The 21,882-nt window shown below is 40.2% G+C and overlaps 4 protein-coding genes across 6 annotated transcripts; 3 read left to right on the top strand and 1 right to left on the bottom strand.

Annotated features, from left to right (window-relative positions):
• The first annotated feature begins 35 nt into the window (after window positions 1–35).
• Window positions 36–6,421, top strand: pola2 (polymerase (DNA directed), alpha 2). The gene is made up of 18 exons (XM_023407307.2): window positions 36–386; window positions 925–1,049; window positions 1,210–1,292; window positions 1,434–1,491; window positions 1,659–1,768; window positions 2,269–2,468; window positions 2,682–2,770; window positions 3,149–3,301; window positions 3,776–3,838; window positions 3,981–4,032; window positions 4,200–4,318; window positions 4,499–4,537; window positions 4,748–4,821; window positions 4,962–5,064; window positions 5,200–5,306; window positions 5,552–5,608; window positions 5,697–5,823; window positions 5,979–6,421. Exons 1-18 carry the CDS (start codon window positions 302–304, stop codon window positions 6,129–6,131), a joined length of 1,797 nt encoding a protein of 598 aa, XP_023263075.1. The 5' UTR covers window positions 36–301; the 3' UTR covers window positions 6,132–6,421.
• A 173-nt stretch (window positions 6,422–6,594) lies between these two features.
• Window positions 6,595–11,273, bottom strand: LOC147819068 (uncharacterized). The gene is made up of 11 exons (XM_087174255.1): window positions 11,176–11,273; window positions 10,796–10,855; window positions 10,407–10,560; window positions 10,106–10,189; window positions 9,924–10,002; window positions 9,261–9,800; window positions 9,002–9,143; window positions 7,414–8,250; window positions 7,176–7,331; window positions 7,061–7,095; window positions 6,595–6,963 (listed from the first exon to the last, which is right to left on the bottom strand). Exons 1-11 carry the CDS (start codon window positions 11,271–11,273, stop codon window positions 6,863–6,865), a joined length of 2,286 nt encoding a protein of 761 aa, XP_087030381.1. The 3' UTR covers window positions 6,595–6,862.
• A 1,216-nt stretch (window positions 11,274–12,489) lies between these two features.
• Window positions 12,490–16,651, top strand: zdhhc24 (zDHHC palmitoyltransferase 24). The gene is made up of 3 exons (XM_023407318.2): window positions 12,490–13,094; window positions 13,808–14,085; window positions 14,897–16,651. Exons 1-3 carry the CDS (start codon window positions 12,790–12,792, stop codon window positions 15,187–15,189), a joined length of 876 nt encoding a protein of 291 aa, XP_023263086.1. The 5' UTR covers window positions 12,490–12,789; the 3' UTR covers window positions 15,190–16,651.
• Window positions 16,652–18,000: 1,349 nt separating this feature from the next.
• On the top strand, window positions 18,001–21,280 carry LOC147819069 (uncharacterized). 3 transcript variants are annotated; one of them, XM_087174258.1, is made up of 11 exons: window positions 18,001–18,038; window positions 18,160–18,318; window positions 18,708–18,819; window positions 19,418–19,468; window positions 19,600–19,677; window positions 19,797–19,853; window positions 20,022–20,081; window positions 20,359–20,423; window positions 20,530–20,656; window positions 20,863–20,935; window positions 21,084–21,280. In XM_087174258.1, exons 1-11 carry the CDS (start codon window positions 18,016–18,018, stop codon window positions 21,278–21,280), a joined length of 1,002 nt encoding a protein of 333 aa, XP_087030384.1. In that variant the 5' UTR covers window positions 18,001–18,015. The 3 variants fall into 3 exon arrangements, with proteins under 3 accessions (XP_087030384.1, XP_087030382.1, XP_087030383.1); XM_087174256.1 differs by having other exon boundaries at window positions 18,016–18,038; window positions 20,863–20,934; window positions 21,074–21,280; XM_087174257.1 differs by having other exon boundaries at window positions 18,016–18,038; window positions 20,863–20,927; window positions 21,076–21,280.
• The last annotated feature ends 602 nt before the right edge of the window (window positions 21,281–21,882 follow it).

A 21,882-nucleotide genomic window follows, 5' to 3' on the forward strand; every position in this document is an offset into this window, starting at 1 on the left:
AACTTCCGCTTGTTATTGTTTTTGGCTGTGACGCAAGTTCCGGCCGCCGACAGCGCTTTTTCGCGGTAAAATGAAATGTGCATCTAATGTTGGTCAGATTTATTCACAGCTCTCACATCTTCAACCAAACTAAGCTGGAGCAAACTGCCGTAGCTGGTGTTTAGAAGTCGCATTGTTGAGAGAATTGGTTCGACGTCGTTGTTATGAAGTGAGACGAAAGCTAACGTTGCGCTCGAGCTTCTGACGTTTGAATTCCTCCATATTTACAACACAGTGTCTAGTGAATATACAGCATAAAGCAATGGCAGAACTATCTGCAGAAACCCTAAAATCAGAGCTGGAAATATTCGGCATACCCTACCAGGATGACTCGGTCCTCGACAAGAGTAAGTAGCTAACATCTGCTAATTTTTTCAATCTCAGCTGGAAAGCAGCCAGTACCTCAACAACCGTCCAACAGGGTGCAACGTTATGTGACTGTACTGCTACATTTTTATAGTTTGCGATGTTTGGTCTCATCTGCTATAGAGTAAACTACAGTATATGTCTATTATGTGACGGATTTTATGAGGTGTCTTGTCACCTGTGCTCCATCCCAATGTATGGGCTTTTATGTTGTGTTTTGTCTTTCTTTAAACACCTACATCACTTTCCGGTGACTGCAGAAGAACATTTGCATTACTGTCAAATGCAAAAGTGTTTGTGCACTTCATTCATTCTCAATGTTAATGTTCATATATCAGAATGTAAAGGCAGACTTTAGAAAAAAAAAACCTGCACAACAATTATGCTACTTGTTATCCTCCTCATCCTCTGATTTATAGTTTTATTTTCAGTAACTGTTGTAATGTCATATTTATGGTCCCTCGGTGTGTTTGCAGTTTGCTTTACATTTCACTTGCTGTCCTTCTTTCTGTCCCTCAGTGGTGGAGCAGTGTATTTGTAGCAGGTTACAGATAGACAAGATAGTGCTGGAGTGGGTGGCCTACAGCAGCACAAAAAATGGATTAAAACTCACCCTGGACAACCTGGAGCAGTTTGAACATGAGGTGACAGGCTGAAACTGAATATGTTATATTTTTCCAGTCAATAAAGTAACCACATTTATTTGTGACTCTACCATTTTGTACTCGTGTGAATTGGTGGTCACCCCTAGGAAACCAATTTACAGTGTGTGTGTGTGTGTGTGTGTGTCTATCTTCTTTGCAGGTGTTGAACAAGAGGAATAAACAAAGCTTCAGAATAGAAGAAACTCATAACAGAACCAGAGACATCCACTCTCTGCAGGACTTGTATCCTTCACAGTGAACTCTCGGGGGAAAAAAAACACACTTGATTATCCAGCTGCTCCTCCTTCTGGATTTAACTGTTGTCTGTGATGAGTGTCTTGTTATTGTCAACATGTTGACCAGACCTTAACATAATTTCTTCAGAATCAAAGCTGAGGAGGAGGAGGACGATCTACTAGATTCCTACTCTACCCCTGCAAAGGTAAATTTTGATGACAACTTTTATTTTTTACTCCTGTTCACTCTCCATTCACTTAGAAAAGGTGAATTAGTATAGGTGTGGCTAACTAGCTGTCCATACAGTGAGTCTGAGCATGTTTGTGTTTTCCGTATGCTCTGCTCTGACCATGTTTGTTTACGTCTGTGCAGGGCTCTCAGAAACGAGCACTGACCACTCCCGAACACCCTCGTTCAAAGAGGAGTGCAGCTCTGCTGGCAAGCCCTGTCCTGCTGCTGTCTCCTGCCAGCTTCTCTCCCAGGTATTCAGCAGTGTAAACCAACAGCAGCCAAATCCCCACAAATACACTCTGCTTCCTGGTTTTGATATTGGTCAACCTTTAAGAAAAAACACACTTAAGATTTATTCAGTCTTGCCTTGTATTGAAATCACTTTCTTGTGTGAACTAAGTGAACAATATCTGCTTGTCTGTCGTGTTTCCAAGTGTAATTTAATTAGTCAGGTAGTCTTTTTTTTTTTTTTTTTACAGGGAAAAGTTATAGACTTGATTTTGATGACTTTCACAGTAAGAGTAAACTTTATATATCACTTTTCAAAATCCTCAAATTAAATAAGCATGAGTTGTATAATCAACATAATAAGCCAAAAAAAATTAAGCTAGCCTTTAACTTGACCTAATTTTGGAGCCATGACACCAAAAGAAAATGACCTTTTTTGAACCATAAGACTGAATCACTTGATAAAATGGCAATTTATTGCACTGTGACCAGACTCTGCCCTTCCTCCCATCTCTCTCTGCAGTGCAACTCCCTCACAGAAGTACAGCCAGCGAGGGGCGAAAGGGGAGGTGGTGGTTACATTTGGGGCTGTGCAGGGCACCCGCTGGGTAGGCAGGAAAGCTCCGGGTGAAGGCGTCCAGCTGGAGCTGCTGGAAGGTCCCGAAGACTCCCTCCGCTGCAGCTACAAGTACATGTTCCAGAGGCTGCGAGATGTTCGAAATGGTATGTAGCTGTACAGATTTATTCAACGTCATCAATCTCAGACATCTTGACACTTACTGTCTGTAAAAAAAAAAAAAAAAAAAACAAAGGCTCCCCTTAATGTATAGATGTAAAAACATACATTAAAAGTAACTGAAAAACCAGATCAGCTAAATGGAGACAGTAGAAGTGCCTGAAGCCTGTAATACACATTTTTGCATCTCTCCTCCCCAGTGTTGACAGAGAAGATAGAGGAGCTGGGAGAGGGCCTCAAGTCTCACTTCAGTATCGAAGAGTTTTCCCCTGTCTCTCTGCCCGCGCAGGTACAGAGGTTTGATTGTTGTGGACATCTTATTTAGTCACAGAAGCTTAAACGTGTTTTACAGAAGTTTTGAATAGATCTTATATTTTATGATATAAAATTAGCCTAAAAGTTTTTTAACTGCTAAACTTGTACATTGTAATGAGCTTTTGATTGTTTTGAACTTGGATTCAGGCACATGAATGTAAGTTTTCTCTTATGTTATAAAACTGTTGTAGAAATTTCTTAGTATGTGGATAAAACGTGCCTCGACTAGGCTTCTACTGTGTAATCCACATTTGTTGTTTTATGTGACTAAAACAGATACAGCTCAGTTATATCTCTGTATAACGACTACCTGACTGCTCAGTTTCTTGTGTTTGTGTTTGTCCACCTGCAGGACAGTGTAACAGTGCTGGGACAGGTGTGCTGCGACAGCAATGGCAAACTGAACGCGCAGTCAGTTCTGCTGGAGGCGGGACCAGAGCAAGGTGGTCAGCAAGTACCTGTTGACCTATCAGAGCTCAAAGAGTACTCCCTGTTTCCTGGACAGGTGCGCAGAAGGAACGCAATTGTTGTGACAGATCAAGCTACAAAGGGGTCTGCTGTAAATGTTATTTTAGCTGTATTAGGAAAATTTTTTTTACATTATTGAACCAAATGTCTCCTGCATGATTCTCCTCTAAGATGTGCACCCATCTCTATGCTGCTATTATCTGTCATGTATTTTACCATTGAGAGTCACTAGATTAAAATGCACACACCGTAATGAAGTGATGAACACACACTGAGTGGTGGGCTCTCCTTTGCCTGTGCACTGAGGTTTGTGTGCAGCAGGTTATATGTCCACCAAGAGTAACAGAGCATGCCAAGGACCTGGGCTGGAGACTCACCCAGCGTCTGACCGAGAACTCTGACAAAAACAACCGTTCCCACAAAAGAATCAATAACTGCCTCCCTGCGGTGTATGAGACTGCTGTGCAGGAAGGAGCACAGATTCATCCCCTTGTCTGTCCTCTTCCTACAGGTTGTAATGATGGAGGGAATGAACACAACAGGAAGAAAACTGGTGGCTTCTAAACTCTATGAGGTCAGCTACAAGTTAACAAGTGCTGACACATGAGCGAGTCAAAGATGAAGCCTTTTAAAGCCACATTTACTTGAAATGTTTAAAAATAAAGACCTGTTTGTGTATCTTCTGTTAATGGTTTTGTCTTTTTTTCCTTTCTTAGAGTGTCCCACTTCCTTTCTACACTTCGGAGGTGAAAATGGAGATGGATGAAGGTAAGGAACAATGTCGTTTTAAATGCATCATACAGGTATCACTGTATCCTGTTACTGACTTGTTTAACTAGACATGGAGCTTACAATATTCTCCAGTGACTGAATGATGCGGAGAACTTTCTCTTTCACATCAATGAAAACACACTCGTCATCTCATGCAATTGCAGAGCCAATGAATGTACTAGTGGCCTGTGGACCATACACCCCTTCTGACAGTCTGACCTTTGACCCTCTGCTGGACCTAATCAATGTCATTGTCAGGGATCGTCCTGATGTCTGCCTACTGGTATAGTAATTTTTTTTTTGTTGTTGTTGCATCATAAACTATATTTCATACACTTTCCATGTGTGGCTAGATGCACACAGTGGCTCATAAAACCTCCCCTGTCACTAGTTTATAGGCGCACAATCCTTTTTTCATTCAGTGTTATGTGTGAGTTTCCTAATTCTCCCTTCTTTTCACCAGCTGGGCCCATTTGTGGATTCCAAACACGAACAAATTGAGGTAGGTTTAACAGCGGACATGATCAGCTTGTTTGTTTATCTCAGAATACCTTCTTCTCTTTGAACTCATTTTCTTTTTAAAATTTGATTTTAAAAATCAAAAGACAAATATAAATTCCTCTTGTCCAACATAACAGTCGCTCTTCTAATCACTCTTTTGAGCTCGGATTAATTTGTTTAACTTGAATATATGTGACCATCTCTCCAACAGAAAGCGCAGGTGACTGAGACATTTGAGGCCATTTTCGCAAGATGTATTGAAAGCATCGTGGATGGCACCAGAAGGTACGTGTCATAACTCTCCTCACTCTGATTCTACTGTTTAAGCTCCTGGTGACCATAAAGAGCAGCATTGTATTGTGCTTTCATCAGACTTTTTTTTTTTTTTTTTACAAATCATGAAGCTTCGTGTTTTCTTTTCGCAGTGTTGGCTGTCATCTGGTGTTCGTGCCCTCGCAGAGAGACATCCACCACCACTTCATCTACCCACAGCCTCCCTTCACCCTGCCAAACCTCAGCAAGGACCAGGTCAGACACAGAAAGACCTGACTGTAGGATTCTTCACGTCAACCCAACAAACTACTTGTTTTTATCGTCACTGGAAATTTCGTAGTCCATCATCACGATCAGTCTCAGACAATGTTTTCTCCTCATGCTTTGCAGCGTGTCACCCTGGTCCCTGACCCCTGCACCCTGCTGATCGATGGCGTGACCTTTGGCTTGACATCCACCGACATCTTGTTCCACATGGGCGCAGAGGAGATCAGCTGGTGAGAAAGACCCCCAGAATGTGCTTAAATTGCAATTTGTAATGGTCTCACACTCTCCATCCAGCAAAGGAGCTCAGAACTGACTAGAACTGAAAATATGTTTTTGTTTTTGTTTTTAAATATGTTTCATATTATTCACACAAACAACCCTTTTAAAGCTATAATTGCATTACACTGATGAATATGTTAATGGTTGCCATGACTATAGAGTTTTATGTAAAAACTGCCATTGATTTGTGTTGCAGTGGCACTGGATCAGACAGATTTTCACGGATACTGAAACACATGCTGACCCAGAGGAGGTAGGAGTCCTGAAAGCGTTCACTTGTTCTCTCTATTTTTGAGGATGCCCAGCATTAATGCCCCCTCTGTTTCTGTCTTAACATGAAGTTACTACCCGCTGTACCCACCTGTGGAGGAGGTTAACATGGATTATGAGAAGTTTCAGAGCTTCGGTCAGATGCCGCTCACCCCCGATGTTCTCATCATCCCCTCTGAGCTGCGCTACTTTGTAAAGGTGCAAACATCCCTTTCATTAACATGTAGTCCACATTTAAATAGTTAATCATTTACGTGAAGTGTAATAGAGGAATAGAGGATACGTTTTCACATTGACATTAAAGAATGTAAGTGTGTTTTGTTTTTTTAAACTTCATCTTCACCTGTCCTCAGGATGTTGTCGGCTGTGTCTGTGTCAATCCCGGACGGCTGACTAAAGGCCAGGTGGGTGGGACTTACGGCAGGCTGCTCATTCAGCGCAGCGCTACATCAGAGGATGGGAAGAGAGTGAGCCCCTGCTTGGCAGCTCAGGTGGTGAAAATCTAACAATAACAAAGACTTTAAATTCTCACTGTCAACAGAAGTGACTTGATTAACCAGGACAAGTTTGCCAGCAGCTTTGCACGCTGCACTCTCCAGGCTCTCGGATGTAAAATATGTAAAAGCAGGAAACGACTCTTGTGCTGTTGAGACCATTTTGCCCACCGGTCTGTTTTTATATGACAAAACATGTTGGGGTGTACAGTACTCTGGTTGGTGGTGTCAGGAATGTGGAGGAATAGCAATCACTCAGATACAGCAGATCTCTTTTCAATAAATTATTGTCACCCTTTGTACTTTATTGTGTACTTTCCTCTTACTTCTACTTGAAAATGTTATTTGCCTGTGGTTTGGGTTAAATACATGCAAAAAGTTAAGAGAAAAAAATTAATAAAAGATTGTTGCACAGTCTGCTCCTTTCCTGTGCCAGAGCTTTATATCATGTTTCTGTGGTAGGTTTTGACTGGAGGAGAAAGAAACCTATAAATTGTAGCTCAAAAATAAAAGAAAGAAATGTTTGATATGTAAGAAATGCCGTTATTTGAGGTGAGATTTCTTTTATTTTTGAATGGAAATTATCCAACATTTAGATATCCATCTCTATTTAAATGCAAAGAAACTAAATAATCAACATTATTTATGAATCAACATCTTTTTTAAAAATTCTCCTAAATTGCAGGTGACTGAGGTAGTTTTTAACCCTTATTCTCAGGGTTAGACAGTTTAAAACAACGTATTTAGTCATAAAAGTGATCAAACTCATCAGAGTCACTTTGGTGATCTGTCTTTGTCGAATTGTCCAGCTCCACTTGAAAAATCTCCACCTTGTCACAAGTTGCTGGAAAAGAAGTTGAACACATAATCAGCATCTTCAACAACAAGTTTTTCGTATATTCATTTCATCTTGTGATTCTTTTGACTGGCTGAGACCGTACCTTCAGGCTTGTCATCAACTTTCAGGTCCTTTTCTCTGAAAATACATGTTTAAAAAGATGTGAGAAGCATATGCAGATGTGTTTTTGCCATCAGAGAAGTGAAATCTGTACTCACTCTTTCTTTCTTTGTTCTTGAGGTGCGAGGAGATCCTCAATATCGTCCTCCTCGCTGAACTCAATTGAGACCTCGTCTGAGGATCCTGTTTTACTCCCCTTCTGTTCATCATCATCTTCAGCTGCTTCCTCTGGAATAATGTGCATCTTTTTCAGTCTGAAAACAAAATATTTTTTTCATATTTAGTTTAGGTTCAGTCATTTGCAAAGAAAACCGTTGAATTCCTATATGATCTTACCTGTTTTGTGGTGAGATGATACTGTCCTCTGAATCGCTTTCCTCCTCTGCTTCTCCTACTTCATCACTCTCCTGCTCTTCTTCCTCCTCTTCCTCCTCACCCTCGCCTTCCTCTTCAGCAGACCCCTCCTCATCCTCACCTATCTTGTTGTCATCTTGTTCACTCTCATCCTCTTCATCCTGAGAGGAGGCAGAACCCTGTGTTCTGTTCTCGCCGTCTTCATTCTTCAAACTGTCTTTATCATCTCCCTGATCCTCCAACTCTTCCTCTGCTGCTGTCTCTTCCTCTTCCTCTGCTGTATTCTTTTTGGCAGAAACATCACCATCATCTTCCTCCACATTTCTCTGACTGTTTTCTTTCTCCTCACCTTCACCATCGGCTCTTTCTTCAAGATCTTCATGCTCCTCTTCTTCCTCATCCTTTTCTTCAGCACTGCTCTCTTCAGCACTGCTCCTTCGCTCCTGCTTTTCTATTTCTGCAACTCCATTTTCAATCTTTATACTAACACTTTGTGATACTTCCTCTCTACAGCTGTCTGATTTGTCATCAGGACCTTGATTCAGGACATTTTCACTCCTGGATTTCTCAATCTGACTCACTGACTCCTCACTAGTGGAGTTACTCTCTTCTTTGTGACTACCAGAGTCATCTCCCTTGCTCCTGGTACTTTCACTTGCCACCTCTTCCATCCTTGGTGATCCAACAGGAAGTCCCCCACTTCTAGTCCTTGTTCTACCACTGCCACTCGTGCTGCGCTTCTCTGATGAGGTTTCGCTCTCTGAGCTTTGAACCACAGTGACTCCAGCAACGACAATTGCACTGGAAGTCATAGATGACCTTAAGAGGAATGAACAAAAAACTGTCAAGTAAGATGATTTGAAGAAATTTATAATACAGTGATATCAATACAATACTGTGGAAAAAATAATATTCCATTTAAAGTCCTGCATTTAATGTAGAAATACAGAGGTAGAAGGCATTAACATCTACTTAGAGTATCAAAGTTAAAAGTGCTCAGCGCAGAATAGGCCTTGTCAGTGTTATATTACTGTAATATTGGGTTATTGTTAGTAAGGAACTAAATTGTCCAGTAAAGTCCTATAAAAGCCCAGGACAGTAGGAAACTCTATCATCAAATAACAAATTAAACTATAACTAGTTTGCTTCATACATTGCTAAATCTATTACACTGTCATATTTTACAAGAATAACTGCAATATTTTCTTCTGAAATGTGGTTTAGTGGAAATATTCAAGTAAAGTACAAGCAGCTAAAATTGTACTTTAGTGAATGTACTTAGTTGCTTTCCATCACTGATTAGGTCTGTATGAACATAGAGGGGTGGTTCTCTGCCTCAGGGATGGGACCCCAGGTTGCAATATTGTTAACAAGATAGGAGATGAGAAAAAAAAGCTTATTACAGTATCTCTGCAACAAAATGTGTCATTCTTCTTTGTGATGTATGATACTACAAAGCCTCTTAAAACCATTCAAATGAGACAAGCTGTATGTGGAAAACTTAATGAAGTACACAGGCATGAAGGGAACCAAATACAAAGTGAAATCTTTAAAAAATATCTTTACTCACTCCTGAGAGCTGCACCTGTCTCTGTGTGAGGAGGTACTCCGTGTTTTTCCTCTCTTCTCCCTCCTCTTCCTTATCTCTCTTCTCGCCTGACTGGAATCCCTGCCACTCTCGCTGCTTTCTGCATGGCCACTGGACAGGCGAACTACACACACATTACAGATAAACTTATTTTAAAAAAGAACAAGGCTACACATGTTGTATAGATATACACACTGACATGAAATAAGTGCTTTTTTTCTGTTAAATTTCATTTTCCCACCTGGTTTAATGTCCAGCTCCTGGGATAAATGGCTGCTCCTGCTTCCACCGCCTCTCTCTCTCTTTGAGCTAGGTGCTCTGCTTGTCTCAGCCTCCACCCCCCTCTCATTAGGAGGCTGCTCTGTGTAGAGCTGACCCAACAGAGCCCCAGAGCCTGAGGGGATCCCAGCAGCACCTGTAGGCCAGGACCAGGGGTAGTCAAGCTGAGGGGAAGCCCAGCCTGGTGGATCCTGTCTGGGCCAGGGATGATGATGATGATGATGATGACTAGATAAAGACGCAAGGTGTTGGAGCTGGAATTGATCAGGATGTGGGAAGATGGCGGGCGGTGGGAGATAGGATGGAGGGGCATGAGAGGAACCTTGGGGTTGACAGGGCACTCTGATAGGAAACCTAGCTGTCTGGGATCGAGTGTGGGTGAGCCAGGAAGACTGCACGTAGGGGAGATGAGAGGAGACATCTTGGTTGTAGTCTGAGTGGCTGCTTTGGTTGTTGTTGTTCTCTTGAGATGCAGAAACTTTCTGTGTCTTTTTGGTAAGGCCTACAAACAGAGGTACATGCTGAATATGAGAGTACAGAAGACCTGTTGTGTGATGCTATAAATAAAATTTAAGAATAAATGTCACAATATAATTTCTTAAAGTGAGTGAGGAAGAGAAAAAACCTTGCGAAAGTAAAGGTTGATCTGTCATTTGTTCTTGCTCTGTATTCTTTAGACATGACCTCAGATACTCCTCCATCCTCTGTTGAAGAAACAGCCTTTTTCACACTGATCCAGTTTCATAAACGTCTCAAAATGCCTCACATTCGAATGGCTTGCTGAATTAAAGGAAAGCTGCTACATACCTTCCTCTGAGCAGCCTGGGTTTTCTCCTTGAGTTGCTGCTGCCAGCGGGGGGCGCTCTCTTCCAGATACCTCTCATACTCCATCTGCAGGGGTCAAAGGTCAAGACAAACATTGAGCACAAAGGCTTCACTGATGCAGGAATGAAATACAAGTGTGACTGTTTTTTACAATCAACATAGAAGCCAGGATTCATTTCCTGAGCTACTTCCTAAATTTTTCTTCGTGTGTGTGTGTGTGTGTGTGTGTGTGTGTGTGTGTGTGTGTGTGTGTCTGTGTGTCTGTGTGTCTGTGTGTGTATACCCGGATCATTTTCATGGCAGCATTGCGGGCCAACATCTCTCTCAGTGTGTCCTGGGCTTTCTCGAACTGCTGCAGGAGCTGCCTGTTGTGCTGCTGGGCTGTAAGCTCTCTCTCCTTCAGCTCCTGCCAGCGCTGCTGCAGGTGCATCCCTCTGCTGCAGGAAACACACACAGAGTCTGAGATGACAAACACTGAATGAACCGATTTACACAATGAGCAGATTAATTGATAATGAAAATGTTCTTTAGTTGCCCGCATACAGCCCGGATTTTTGACAGAGGTGGTGAACAGCTGGTTATCCTGACATGAACTCTGCAGTATGTGTTCTCCTCCTCATCCCTCCACATACTCATTCAAACATCTTGTTGCGTTTTTGTCTGTGCACTTACAGATGTTGGTGACTCTGAAGAGTTGAAAAGTCAGTTTGCAACAGCAATGGCCTGTGGACACTGTAAGAGGAGACATTGCATCATGATACAGCATCATAGTAAAGCATGCCACACACACACACCTCTCCACTCTCACACACCACCCAGAGTTTACACCACTAAACTTTCAAGTTTCCAAATAAAAATTCAATAAGCTTTACCAAGGCTACATATTAATCTCCCTCTTGAGTACCACCCTGTTCAGATCCCTGCAGAAGTCAAATTGTATTATGGTAATTTTAGTCAGGAATGGTAATCATTGTTTGCTGAATGCATTTTGAAAAAAAAAGTCCAACATGATCCCCACTCCCTGACTCCAGGGCAGCATCCAATAATCTTACCTATTCTTTAGACTGTGCTCTCTTTGTTTTGTGAAAGTGTTTCTTTCAGTGCCGGTCAGATATCCAAGAGACAGTAAATTCTCCTTCGGTGCAGCCATGACTGAAGGCTTTCAATGGATGCAGAGATTATCAAGGATTAAGGTCTGCGCTTTGAGGGGGAGGGACCAGCGAGATGCTGCCAAATCCACACATGGACATGGTAATGGGGTTAAACAGTAGTGTGAGCTTTTTTTTTTTTTAATGCCACACAGGTAACCAAATTATTGAAACATCCACTTACATACACTATAGTTCTGTAATTGAAAAGATTGAAACCCATTAATATGGATTCATTCAAAAGATGACTCAGGAAAAGTATGTAAATGTAATCAGAAAAAATTACTTAATCTATTAGAAGTAAAAGTACTCAATGCAGAAAACATCCCCTGTGACTGTTGTACTATTATATATATATCATTATATTATTATTCTGGATGCATTAATGTGTAAACAGCATTTTATTGTTCTAGCTTCTTGAAGTGACGCAATTACCACAGCCCAAAGTGACAACTTCACAATGCTTGTTTTGTCCAACCAAGGTTCAAGGTTCAAGCTTTTATTGTTGTCACGTGTAAACGAAATATCATTTCTTGTGGACTATTTGTCTTTTGTACAGCCTTCTAGAGGAGGTCTTGATACTTCAGTAACACTGGCTGGATTCTAAGGAGGTGAAGGAGGAGCTGTGGCTGGGGTCGTTCACAATGCTTATGGCCTTGTTTGCGAACCGTGTTGACCTAACCCTGACCTAACCTAACCCTAAACAAAACTCCAAACTTATTGAATTAAAAGCATTATTATTAACCAGCAAATAATCACATTTAAAAAGATGAAACCATGAAATATTAACAAGAGTTCCGTCAGCTCACTAATTGATTAATCAATTACTCTTTTCAGCTCTATATGTATATACTATTGGTTATTCTTATTCATAACAAAGTCTTTCAAGTATTTTATAGACTCTTTATTTGTTTTGTATGTAGAAAATCTTTATTTGTGAAGTCATTAAAGATAGCAAATAAATGTAGTGGAGTAAAAGTACAAAATGACAGAAAATGGAAATACTCAAGTAAAGTACCTCAGTAGCTACCTGGTGCCTAAGTACCTAAAAATTGTACCCGAGTATGGTACCTCAGTAAATGTGGTTAGTAACTTTTCACCACTGTACATATTACGTTTTGAACATTGTTTTGAAAAGGGCACAAGATTAACGGCATTTTTCTAGCGGAACCATAGTATCTTGTAGCATTACGGATATGTTTTTGTGTGACGCTTGCAAGCAGAAACTTGATTCCGTCCATTGACAGATCGTGGTAAGGAGAGGGTTTTTACAGATTACCGGCGTCACATTTCACCTCTTACATTACATGAAGTTGTACCCGAAGTTTTTCTTGGTATTGTTAATACCGTGCGGTTGGTTTAACCTCAGTCAGAAAGCTAATGGTGTGGTTATACGGCTAACAAAGCTAACCAACGGTTATTTGGCGGTGCGTCTTTGAAATCAGTCCTTCCCATAACCACACCACTGGGTTTCCAGCTGTGGTTCAGACATCGCGCAGAGGAGGACACGCAGGAAACATGACGAGTTTTGCCAGTAAAACGTTTTGCAGGGTCGAGAGGGTGTGTCGCCACCTCCCCGTTGCCCTGAACACTTTCCTGGTCTTCTCCATCACCGGGGAGGTGAGCTACTTGGTCCTGGTCGAGGCTCCGCTTGAGGCGGACCAGAAGAAGACGGAGTGGTCCGCCTGGTGGAAGGTCGTGCACCTGCTGGCCCAGTACTTTATGCTGGGAAACATCTGCTGGAACGCCCTGCTCTTCGTTAAAACCAGCCCCAGCATCAAGGGGGTGTTCCTGGGAGGAGAGGGGGTGGGTCAGGGTTGGAGGTAAGGAAGGAGCAGCTGTGGGGGTTGTTATAGACAAGAAAATGAATGGATTTTATTTACAATTTAGCAGTAGTGAATACACAGTACACTATATGACCAAAAGTATGTGGACACCCTTATCTACACACTTCTGTGCTCTTTTGGTCAGGGGCAGCCTCCTTAGTTCCAATCGAGGATTTTTTGTATGACATCTAATTCTTACTTTGAAATATAACATCAGTCCTGTAAATCAGTAAAAAAAAAAAAAAAAAAAAAGAGAGAAGCAGCCTATATCAGTAGGGACTTCCCATTTCCATCCAACCCCATGGAAACTAGAAGGGTTCACCAAAATACAAAGTGCCTGCCATAGAAATAAAGCCGATAAAAAATATAAGACACAATACAATTTTGAGAGACCATACAAAGCAAAACTCCCAACATGGAAATCTGCATCATCACTTTGCTTCCACCTCATTCTTTTACTTAAGCAACATAAAAGAGATATACTGTACATGCCCCAGTTGAGGAAATGTTGTTCTGTCTGTCAACTTTTCTGCCAATTCCTAAGAAACATTTGCCATCCAGTCATTATTGCTGTGTGGGTCAAATCCTTCATGATTGCAGAAAAGCAGAGTAACCACAGCAAAGAAACATCAGATTTTTTCCAATTTCACCTGTGAAATGTTGCTTTTGTCATATTTGAGAATAGATATTTTGTCTTTTTCCTTACACAGGTACTGTTATACATGTGAGACACACACTCCTCCTCGCTGCTCCCACTGCTATGACTGCAAAGTGTGTGTGCTGCGGCGGGATCACCACTGTGTCTTTTTTGGCCAGTGTGTGGGCTTCCGTAACTACCGCTTCTTCCTGAGCTGCTTGTTGTTCATGTGGTCTGGGCTCCTCTACGCCACGCTGATGAACGCAGAGGTCTTCATCGTCATACTGAAGGAGGGGGTGACTGTGCACAGCGTCCTGCTACTGCTCATACCCTGGATCATGCTTGTTTCAGGTAGAATCTGGTGTCTCATCTGTTGGTTGTCCCATTTTGTATCTATTCTTCATAGCTGTGGTAGCACACTATATCACCAACATCTTCAAATGTCTTGTTTCGTCTGACAAGTCAAAAATATCATATTTACAGTTATATAAAATAGAGAAAAGCCGTAAATTCTCACACCAGAGAAACTGGAGGAGGCAAATGTCTCAAAATGACTCAATTAATCAATTACCAAAACAGTTGCCAATTAATTAATTAATTCAACCCTAGTTTTTTGCCCTAATGCAGCAGAGGTTTTAAATAAGAAGTACTGGAGAGCACAGGAGAAACGTGATCCTTATATTTGCACCTTTAAGACTGACTTATTTTTAAATAATTTCAGTTGTTCTGAAACTATTTGTTTTAAACAAGCCATCAAATACACAAATATACTACATAATAGCAAACATGCCCTTCCCTCATGCTGTGTACTTTATTGTTTTTTGTCTGCTGTACTTTTATCTGCCAGAATTCACTTGAGAGAAAGCTCCGATCATGACGTCCTATTAATACACTGCATTGTTTCACGGGGATCAGTAGTTGAATTCACAAATACATGTGGATGACTCTTGACACAAAAAATGGCACTTATTACCAGGGCTATTGTAGTGTTGTATTTAATTTAATAAACATTGAAGGTTATTGTCCAAGAAACTCAGAATTAATGCAAAAGGAATACTATCTTTATGCTTCTTGTGCATCGGTTCAGTTGTTCGAGATGAGGTGCAATCCACAAATCTAGCTGGAGTGTTATGACTGACTGTGTCCCTTCTCCGTGTCCTAGGCCAGGTCTCGGCCCGTGCCTTTGCCTTCGCTTTCATTGCTGACACATGTGTGGTGGGCTTCCTGCTGGTGTCAGCCTTCTTCTTCTTCCATCTCTTCCTGATGTTTCGGGGACAGACCACAAGGGAGTGGTACTCATCCCGCCGACCCTACAGCCTGGGACTCCTGGGCAACATGCGTCACACCCTGGGCCTTCGCTGGTACCTCTGCTGGCTTTGCCCGCTCATCCCATCACCTCTACCTGGAGATGGGATAAGCTTTCAGGTTACAGGATCACTGGAACCTGCCCGGTAACAGCTTAAAAGTCTGAATATTAACAGGCTGTGTCCTTACTTTATTGGTGATAGTTAATGTTATTGGGGAGCAGCAGCAGGGAATATCACCTCAGTTCAAGAGGAGATAGCTTGGGATGGGAAGAAGCTAGAACGGTGTGTGGTTGTTAAAGGTGTTACTGGGTATAACTGTCTACCAGTATCTTCTCCTCATCCTTTACCTCTGCTGAGACAAAGAAATTGTGGGCCTACTTTGGAAGGTACATTGTCCTTGACCTAAAGGTAATCTGTACACTCATTGAGGCTGGCCTCATAATATTACCACAGAAATGAGCAGTGGTTCTTTGGGTTTTAGCACTAAAATATGTATGTAAACAACACTGAAATGAGAATGTATTCTATTGATAATGAAAAGTTTTAAATCCTCATTAACAGGATGGAGGAACAACTCGTAATTACTGATTATGACTCCTGGGTAGTCATCCTCTTGGAATCAATGACTTCTTAACTGGGAGTCTTTCTTATACAGATAAACTGCCTAAATCTGAAGGTCGAACAAACTTGGCTTGCACTGTTTATAAAATACACCATTATTAGCTTCCTATCTGCTTTTGTGTGTTTGCTGCAATGAACATGATGTGCGTATACCTTCGACTCCTGAGATGAGATTATTACACAGAACTTTATCCCACATTGGACAATGAGAAAAATTACAGTTAATGTCTTAACATCTACAAGACAGCATGTGTGTTAGAGAACAATCGACAGAAATTGTACATCTAGTGTTGCAGTCTACAGACTAATGTAAGGGCATTTAGTGAATGCAGTATTTAAAATCTACTTATGGACACTTTTCACGTTTCGGTCAGTCAGGTACTATTACAAACAAAATTTACAGTGTAACAAGATGGCGTCAATCAAACTGTGACTTCAGAATTCCACTGGTAATTAAATTTAATGAAAAAGCAATATGTTTTTCCAAAAGATTGTTAGTCAGTTCTTTTTTGTTTTCTGATGTGTTCCTGGCGCTCTTTCACCTGACTGTTTTTGAGTATATTTTATTTAATCACTCTTCTGGTGTGAAAACACTACATACTGAAAAACCTGTAAGTAGTATGGATTAGGAACAAGATGAACATGTTTTACAGCACTTGATGCCAGCATCTTAACTTTTGTTGCCTCATTACAACACCCTCCAGCCTCACACCCACCCCTCTCACCACAGGTGCACTTACTTACCAAAAACTATTATTTGTCAGTATTGTTAGTTGTTTCGCCAAATATGTATGTCTGCTTAATTTCTTTTTTTCCTGCTTTTTCATATGGCTCACACCATTTGAATTTCTTTTTGCCATTTGAGAGTGATGAAATTTATTGTGTCGAGGGATGTGCAGAACTATTTAAAAATGTTTCATTATTTTGTACTCTGAAAATGTATGTGGTGTAAGTTTTGTTGTAATAATTAAATTTGAGTTTGAAAACTTTCAAAATTGCTGCTATTGAAATTATTTTAATGTATGCTTGAGTGTAAGAACAGTCAAATGTACTCATTCACATTCCTTTTGATTTAATTCTAAGGGATGATGTTGTTAAAATATTAGAAATGTGATTACAACTAAGATAGCTAGAACTATTTTAGACCCATCTTCATGACCCTCATGAATAGGGACATTTTGGACTTTTGTTCCATGTCTGACATAATCACAACCAGCTGTTCATTTCTAAATCATAACGACCAAGTCCATAGCAACCTGTCAACCCAGGTCACCTGTGCTTGGTGTGGCAGCTAGACCTACAATTTAGCTGTGGTAACTTTATTAGCTTGAATTTACTTGCTGGTAAGGCATTTTATTGTCCATTTATGGCGGCACCGCAGTTTCAGCATTGGGCTTTGTTGGGTTTTTAGTAAATGTGGAAATTAAAATGTCCAGGGTTCGGTTTCGTTGCGTAAAGTTAGCTAACTGAAAAACGTTAGCTGTCAATGGTAACATTAGCTTATAGCCAAGTTAGTTGAAGACATGGAATAATGGTGTCGGTTAAAAGGTCTTGAAAAAGACCGACTTTATTTTCTCCAAAACTCAGTTATTGTGTCTAAGACACATGTGAAATGTGAACTTATCTAATGTTTACCTCAGTTCTTTAAAAACAAAAAAAGTGTAACCTAGCTAGCTAACCTAAGTTCTCTAACCTTTGCTATCTTTAGCGACAAAAACGGCATAAAATTCAACGTTACCAACATTTAAAATACGTTTTTTTTTTCAGTGTTTATCGGCTATAACCTTAGTCACACCACACTGGCTGGTTTTCAAAGCTGTTGATTTTTCAGGAAAGGGCGGTTATCGAAGTTACTGTGACTGATTTTTCATTGTAAATCATAAATCTCTTATTCCAGGGTATCTGCAGGTCTAAGAAAGTCTTTAAAAAATTATTGCTGCCATTGCTGTAATGTCACTTATAAAATGTGATTGTAGCAACAACAACAAAAGAAAAAATAACAAATCTGTCTGGAAAAGACTTTATGCCATGTAGAATTAATATGTGGAAGTTAAAAATAAGTTTTTTGAATTTAATTGAAATTGATCCATCTACCCATTTTCATTGCATGTTGCGTTGTATGCTTATCTGAATACAGTAAAAATAATTTTGCACATATTGCAGGTATTGCTGCTTTATGTAAAGTGTTTTAATAATTTATGCACATTGTACCAGGTAGATAAACTGACTTTGGAATATGTTTAGATTAGAAGATATGGGGAATATCTCCTAAAAGCTGTGTGTCACTCCTAATAGGAGTTTGGTTGTTTATATGTTGCTCACAAGCAGGAGGAAGGAGGAGTAAACAAGCAGGATGTTTGTCACAGAGGAAAATATGTGAGTGAATTTTACTTAACAAATCCACACAAAAAAACTGTCTGGATGAGTGATGTAGTGGCAAATATATGAAGATTTGTTTCTGTTGTGTGTGTGTGTGTGTGTGTGTGTATGTGTGTAGGACAATGAAGGAGATGCTTGAGAAAATAGCTGAGCTGGATTACAGTCAAAGCCAGCTGAAGGAACTTAACACTGAGATGAGGCACTGGCTGGATGTTGCAGATGAGGATATGGCAGCGCTGCGCTCAGAGAATGTCACCCTCAGAAAACAAGTGAAAACGTAACTAGTCACACATTATCATCTCCACTCATTAGGAGAAAGGTCCCTGTATTGTCACTGCAATCATCTTTTACTGTGTTCATCATCGATAATTCTGTTTGAGCTCCTTGCTGCCCTCAACATAGCCAGTGGGTTTTTTTTTCTCATGCATCTTGTTTGCATTCAGGCCAGGTCTCCATCCTTGGACTTGCAGACCACAGCTATGTATTTGATTCTGGATCAGAATTTGATAAACATATCCACTATATCATTAGCTTTACGGGTTTTTATCTTTACCTAATTGTAACCACAGAATCGTTCCTGTTTTGTATTTAGGTTTTTGCTTTTGAAGCAGTGTCGTAACACTTAGGTGGAAAAACTGTCAGGGGCTTTTCTTTGTGTGTCTGCAGCCTGGAGAAGATTGTCAGTGAAGCACAGCAGATTGAAGCAGAGCCAAGCAGGTCCCTCCTAACGGATGACCTTGATGTCAAGAGATGTAGTGACAGAAAGATTCAGAAATTGGTGAGTAACCAGAATTGTTATTGTATTACAGTAGAACTTCTGTTTTTAAAAAGGTATTTAGACTTAATAAAAGCTTAAATGTGTGGGTGATGTGGCAGTGATAGCTGATTTCACTCAGCTATAACAGTGACTTCAGTTCATAAAATTATATCACTTGAACTAACCTGCCATACACTTGAGCGAAAGCAAAATCCTTGATGATATTTAGTTTTACATTGCATTAACAATTTGCCCGGCTGTGTTTCTAGTGGGTAATTTTTGCCTCACAGACACCTAGAGCTGTAAGAATCATTTTTCAGAAACCACCACAATTTAAGACTAGTTGTGAGACTTAACAACATTAATATTTACTTAACGTCCCCTGTTTGTCAGAAAGGGCAGTTGCATAATGGGTTTCATCTAAATGGCAGTGCATTCACAGTTAGTGAAACTGGATTCAGTTCAGCTCTGCCACCACAATACTAGTGGAGAGCACAAAATCTAAATGAACCATCACATTACCATAAATATCTGCAGGTAAACTTCAGTCTGTCAAATAGGCTGATGGTTGGCATTTTAAATATCTCAAGGTGAGCCTTCAAATTGTGTTTTTGTGCAGGAGGAGGAATCCACCATGATGAAGGAACAAAATAAGAAACTAACTGCAGAGGTATGATGTCTTTTATTGTCACATAATTTTTCCAATTCCAATTCCAAACTTTAATCATCATCATATAGTATACTACAGTTAGAAGGGGTACAGAAATTTGAAAACACTGTCCACATTTAAATTCTTTTCAGCTTAAGAAACTCCAGCAAGAGAGAGAACAGGACAAGATAAGCTTGAGCAAATTCAAGGTTTCACTTCAAACCCTCGAGGTAACAACGCAGGTTCAACTTGGAGATGTTTGATTATATTTCTCTCTCAATTCATCCTACCATTAGTCATTTTACATTGTCAACCAACTCCTCATTTGTTATGTCATGTGTTGCTTTAGCTTGGAATGGAGGAGGCTCAGTTAGGGCTGCTGCACAGGGATGAGGTTATTCAAAAGGTAGGAACAGAGACTTCAGTATTAGGCACTGACTGAGCAAAAGGCCAAGATTTTGATATAAATCTAGATCTTTCTCTTTGGAGTTCAACATGAGTATTTTGGCAGGTTTTTATATGTCATTATTTGAACATCACATTTTTAAACATGTGTGTATGTGTTTTGTGATAGAAAAACCTGAAACTAAAGCACTCAGAGGGAACAGTAGAAGAGTGTTCCATCATCATAAAGGTAAAGATTTTCTCATCCATTGCTATTCAGTTATTACTTCATTGTTAGTTAGACATTGTCATATACATATATTTGAACATGCCATGTAACTCCTTGCTCATATGAATTACTTAAACTATGACAAGGAATTAATCTGAGGGTAAATTTGGTCGTTGCATCTGTAAAAGAACAGTAATATATCACAGAACAAATTGAGGTGTACTCATGATGGATATTTCACCTAATTTGCAACATTGACTATTGACTGCTGTCAGATGTTTTGATTTCTTTGCTCCAGGATCTCAGGCTGACAAATCAGGAGCTGAGGAAGCAGTTGGAGAACAGACAGGATGAGGCCATATTGTAACCATGACGCACAAAGTCCTCTTGCTTTGAATGAATATCATGATGTACACTGAGTCGTCTGTGTGGACTCACACTTGATTGTGTGTCTGCTGTTGGTCTCCAGGTCTGCTCTGATAGAAGAAAATGAAGGCTCGCTCAGTCCCCCTCTGTCTTTCGCAGACGAAATGAAGCTACAGGCTGCTTCAGATGAACTGAAAACCAGCATGTCAGACTCCGAACATCTAAGAAATGTATGAATTCTCTCTGTGACCCATATGTTTAGAACCTTAAAAAATAATAGATAGATATTTAGTGAGATATTTACCACCTTTTGACTTTTTTTGCACTTCTACAAGTGACCACTAGAGTGTGCCACCACAAAGCCCAGTTTCAGAAGCTCTGTTACTGTAGATATAGAAACAAGGTAGATTAGTGATGTCTGGTACTGTGTCCACAGGACGAAACTGAGGAGGAGGAGCTGCTGAAACCTCAAAGTCTCACAGTAGACCTTCAGACCAAAAGGTACTTTGGTATATGATGAATGAAAGGTAGGAATATGTAGAAAACTTTCTGTTCTGGAACTTGCAGTAGTTCTATATCATATTCACACTCTTTTTCTCTTCTTCTTTCTTTACTCATCACCGTCCCTCTGGCTTCTCTGTTGTCTAAGGCGTGAAGGTACATTGGAGACAGCCATCCAGAGAGCAGGACTATTTATGATGTGCATCTTCATTGTCCTTGTTTTGGTCTTTGTGGCTTCGGGAAGCTGTGCAGGAAGCGGTGATTTGTTTTCCATTAGCAGCTTGTGGACCAGTGCACATCTAATGTTACAGCCCTACTGCAGAGTGCACTATGGTGCCCTACCTCCGATTTGATCTTAACACTCCTTCTTATAAACATAAAAGTCTATTCCTCTGCCTGACTGTTTGTTATTTTTGTAGCTGAGTTTATTTTCTACACAGCAGATCATAAGACTGATGATTTTATTTCAAATTTTTTAATTTTTTTTTTTTTTAAATATGACATGAAAGATCTATAAAACTACATTCAGTGACATAAATTCATAAAACATCCAAAGGAGCTTTTCACAGAAGACATTTTGACATATAGTAGAAAAGGCACAAGTGTAAAAAATTCAAATTTAATGACCGCTGCATCTTGTTTAGCTGTGTCACACTGTCATGGCCTACTGGGACACTTGAATATAACAGCCATTGTTAATGTTATTAGTAACATCTGTGCTTTTCCTGTGCTGTGAAAAAAGGCCTATTTGATTCTCAATCATCTGCGCTTTCCTTTTGAGTTGTTTTTCAATTAAATACTCAAATTTATATTGGTGAAAGTCAAACTCAGCAAGACTTGGAAATTCTTAACTTTAAAACTTTTTATCTTGAGTGAAAATTTTGAGTTGCTTGCTCACTGTACCTCAAGCTTCACTTTGGTTAGGAAGACACGAGTTATTTTATATTTGCTTGTT

This window comes from Seriola lalandi, unplaced genomic scaffold (assembly GCF_002814215.2).
Source record: "Seriola lalandi dorsalis isolate HSWRI2012SDOR001 ecotype SW California unplaced genomic scaffold, Sedor1 jcf7180002054333, whole genome shotgun sequence".
In the NCBI taxonomy this organism is placed as follows: Eukaryota; Metazoa; Chordata; class Actinopteri; order Carangiformes; family Carangidae; genus Seriola; species Seriola lalandi.

Coding starts and splice junctions, on each gene's coding strand:
- pola2 (XM_023407307.2), top strand. CDS start 302: ATGGCAGAACTATCTGCAGAAACCCTAAAATCAGAGCTGGAAATATTC. Junction 5,307..5,551: donor GGCGCAGAGGAGATCAGCTG/GTGAGAAAGACC, acceptor TTTGTGTTGCAG/TGGCACTGGATCAGACAGAT. Junction 5,609..5,696: donor CACATGCTGACCCAGAGGAG/GTAGGAGTCCTG, acceptor CTTAACATGAAG/TTACTACCCGCTGTACCCAC.
- LOC147819068 (XM_087174255.1), bottom strand. CDS start 11,273: ATGGCTGCACCGAAGGAGAATTTACTGTCTCTTGGATATCTGACCGGC. Junction 7,332..7,413: donor ATCATCTCACCACAAAACAG/GTAAGATCATAT, acceptor TTTTGTTTTCAG/ACTGAAAAAGATGCACATTA. Junction 7,096..7,175: donor CAAGAACAAAGAAAGAAAGA/GTGAGTACAGAT, acceptor ATGTATTTTCAG/AGAAAAGGACCTGAAAGTTG.
- zdhhc24 (XM_023407318.2), top strand. CDS start 12,790: ATGACGAGTTTTGCCAGTAAAACGTTTTGCAGGGTCGAGAGGGTGTGT. Junction 13,095..13,807: donor GGGGTGGGTCAGGGTTGGAG/GTAAGGAAGGAG, acceptor TTCCTTACACAG/GTACTGTTATACATGTGAGA. Junction 14,086..14,896: donor CTGGATCATGCTTGTTTCAG/GTAGAATCTGGT, acceptor TCCGTGTCCTAG/GCCAGGTCTCGGCCCGTGCC.
- LOC147819069 (XM_087174256.1), top strand. CDS start 18,016: ATGTTTGTCACAGAGGAAAATAT. Junction 19,678..19,796: donor TTTCACTTCAAACCCTCGAG/GTAACAACGCAG, acceptor GTGTTGCTTTAG/CTTGGAATGGAGGAGGCTCA. Junction 20,657..20,862: donor ACTCCGAACATCTAAGAAAT/GTATGAATTCTC, acceptor CTGTGTCCACAG/GACGAAACTGAGGAGGAGGA.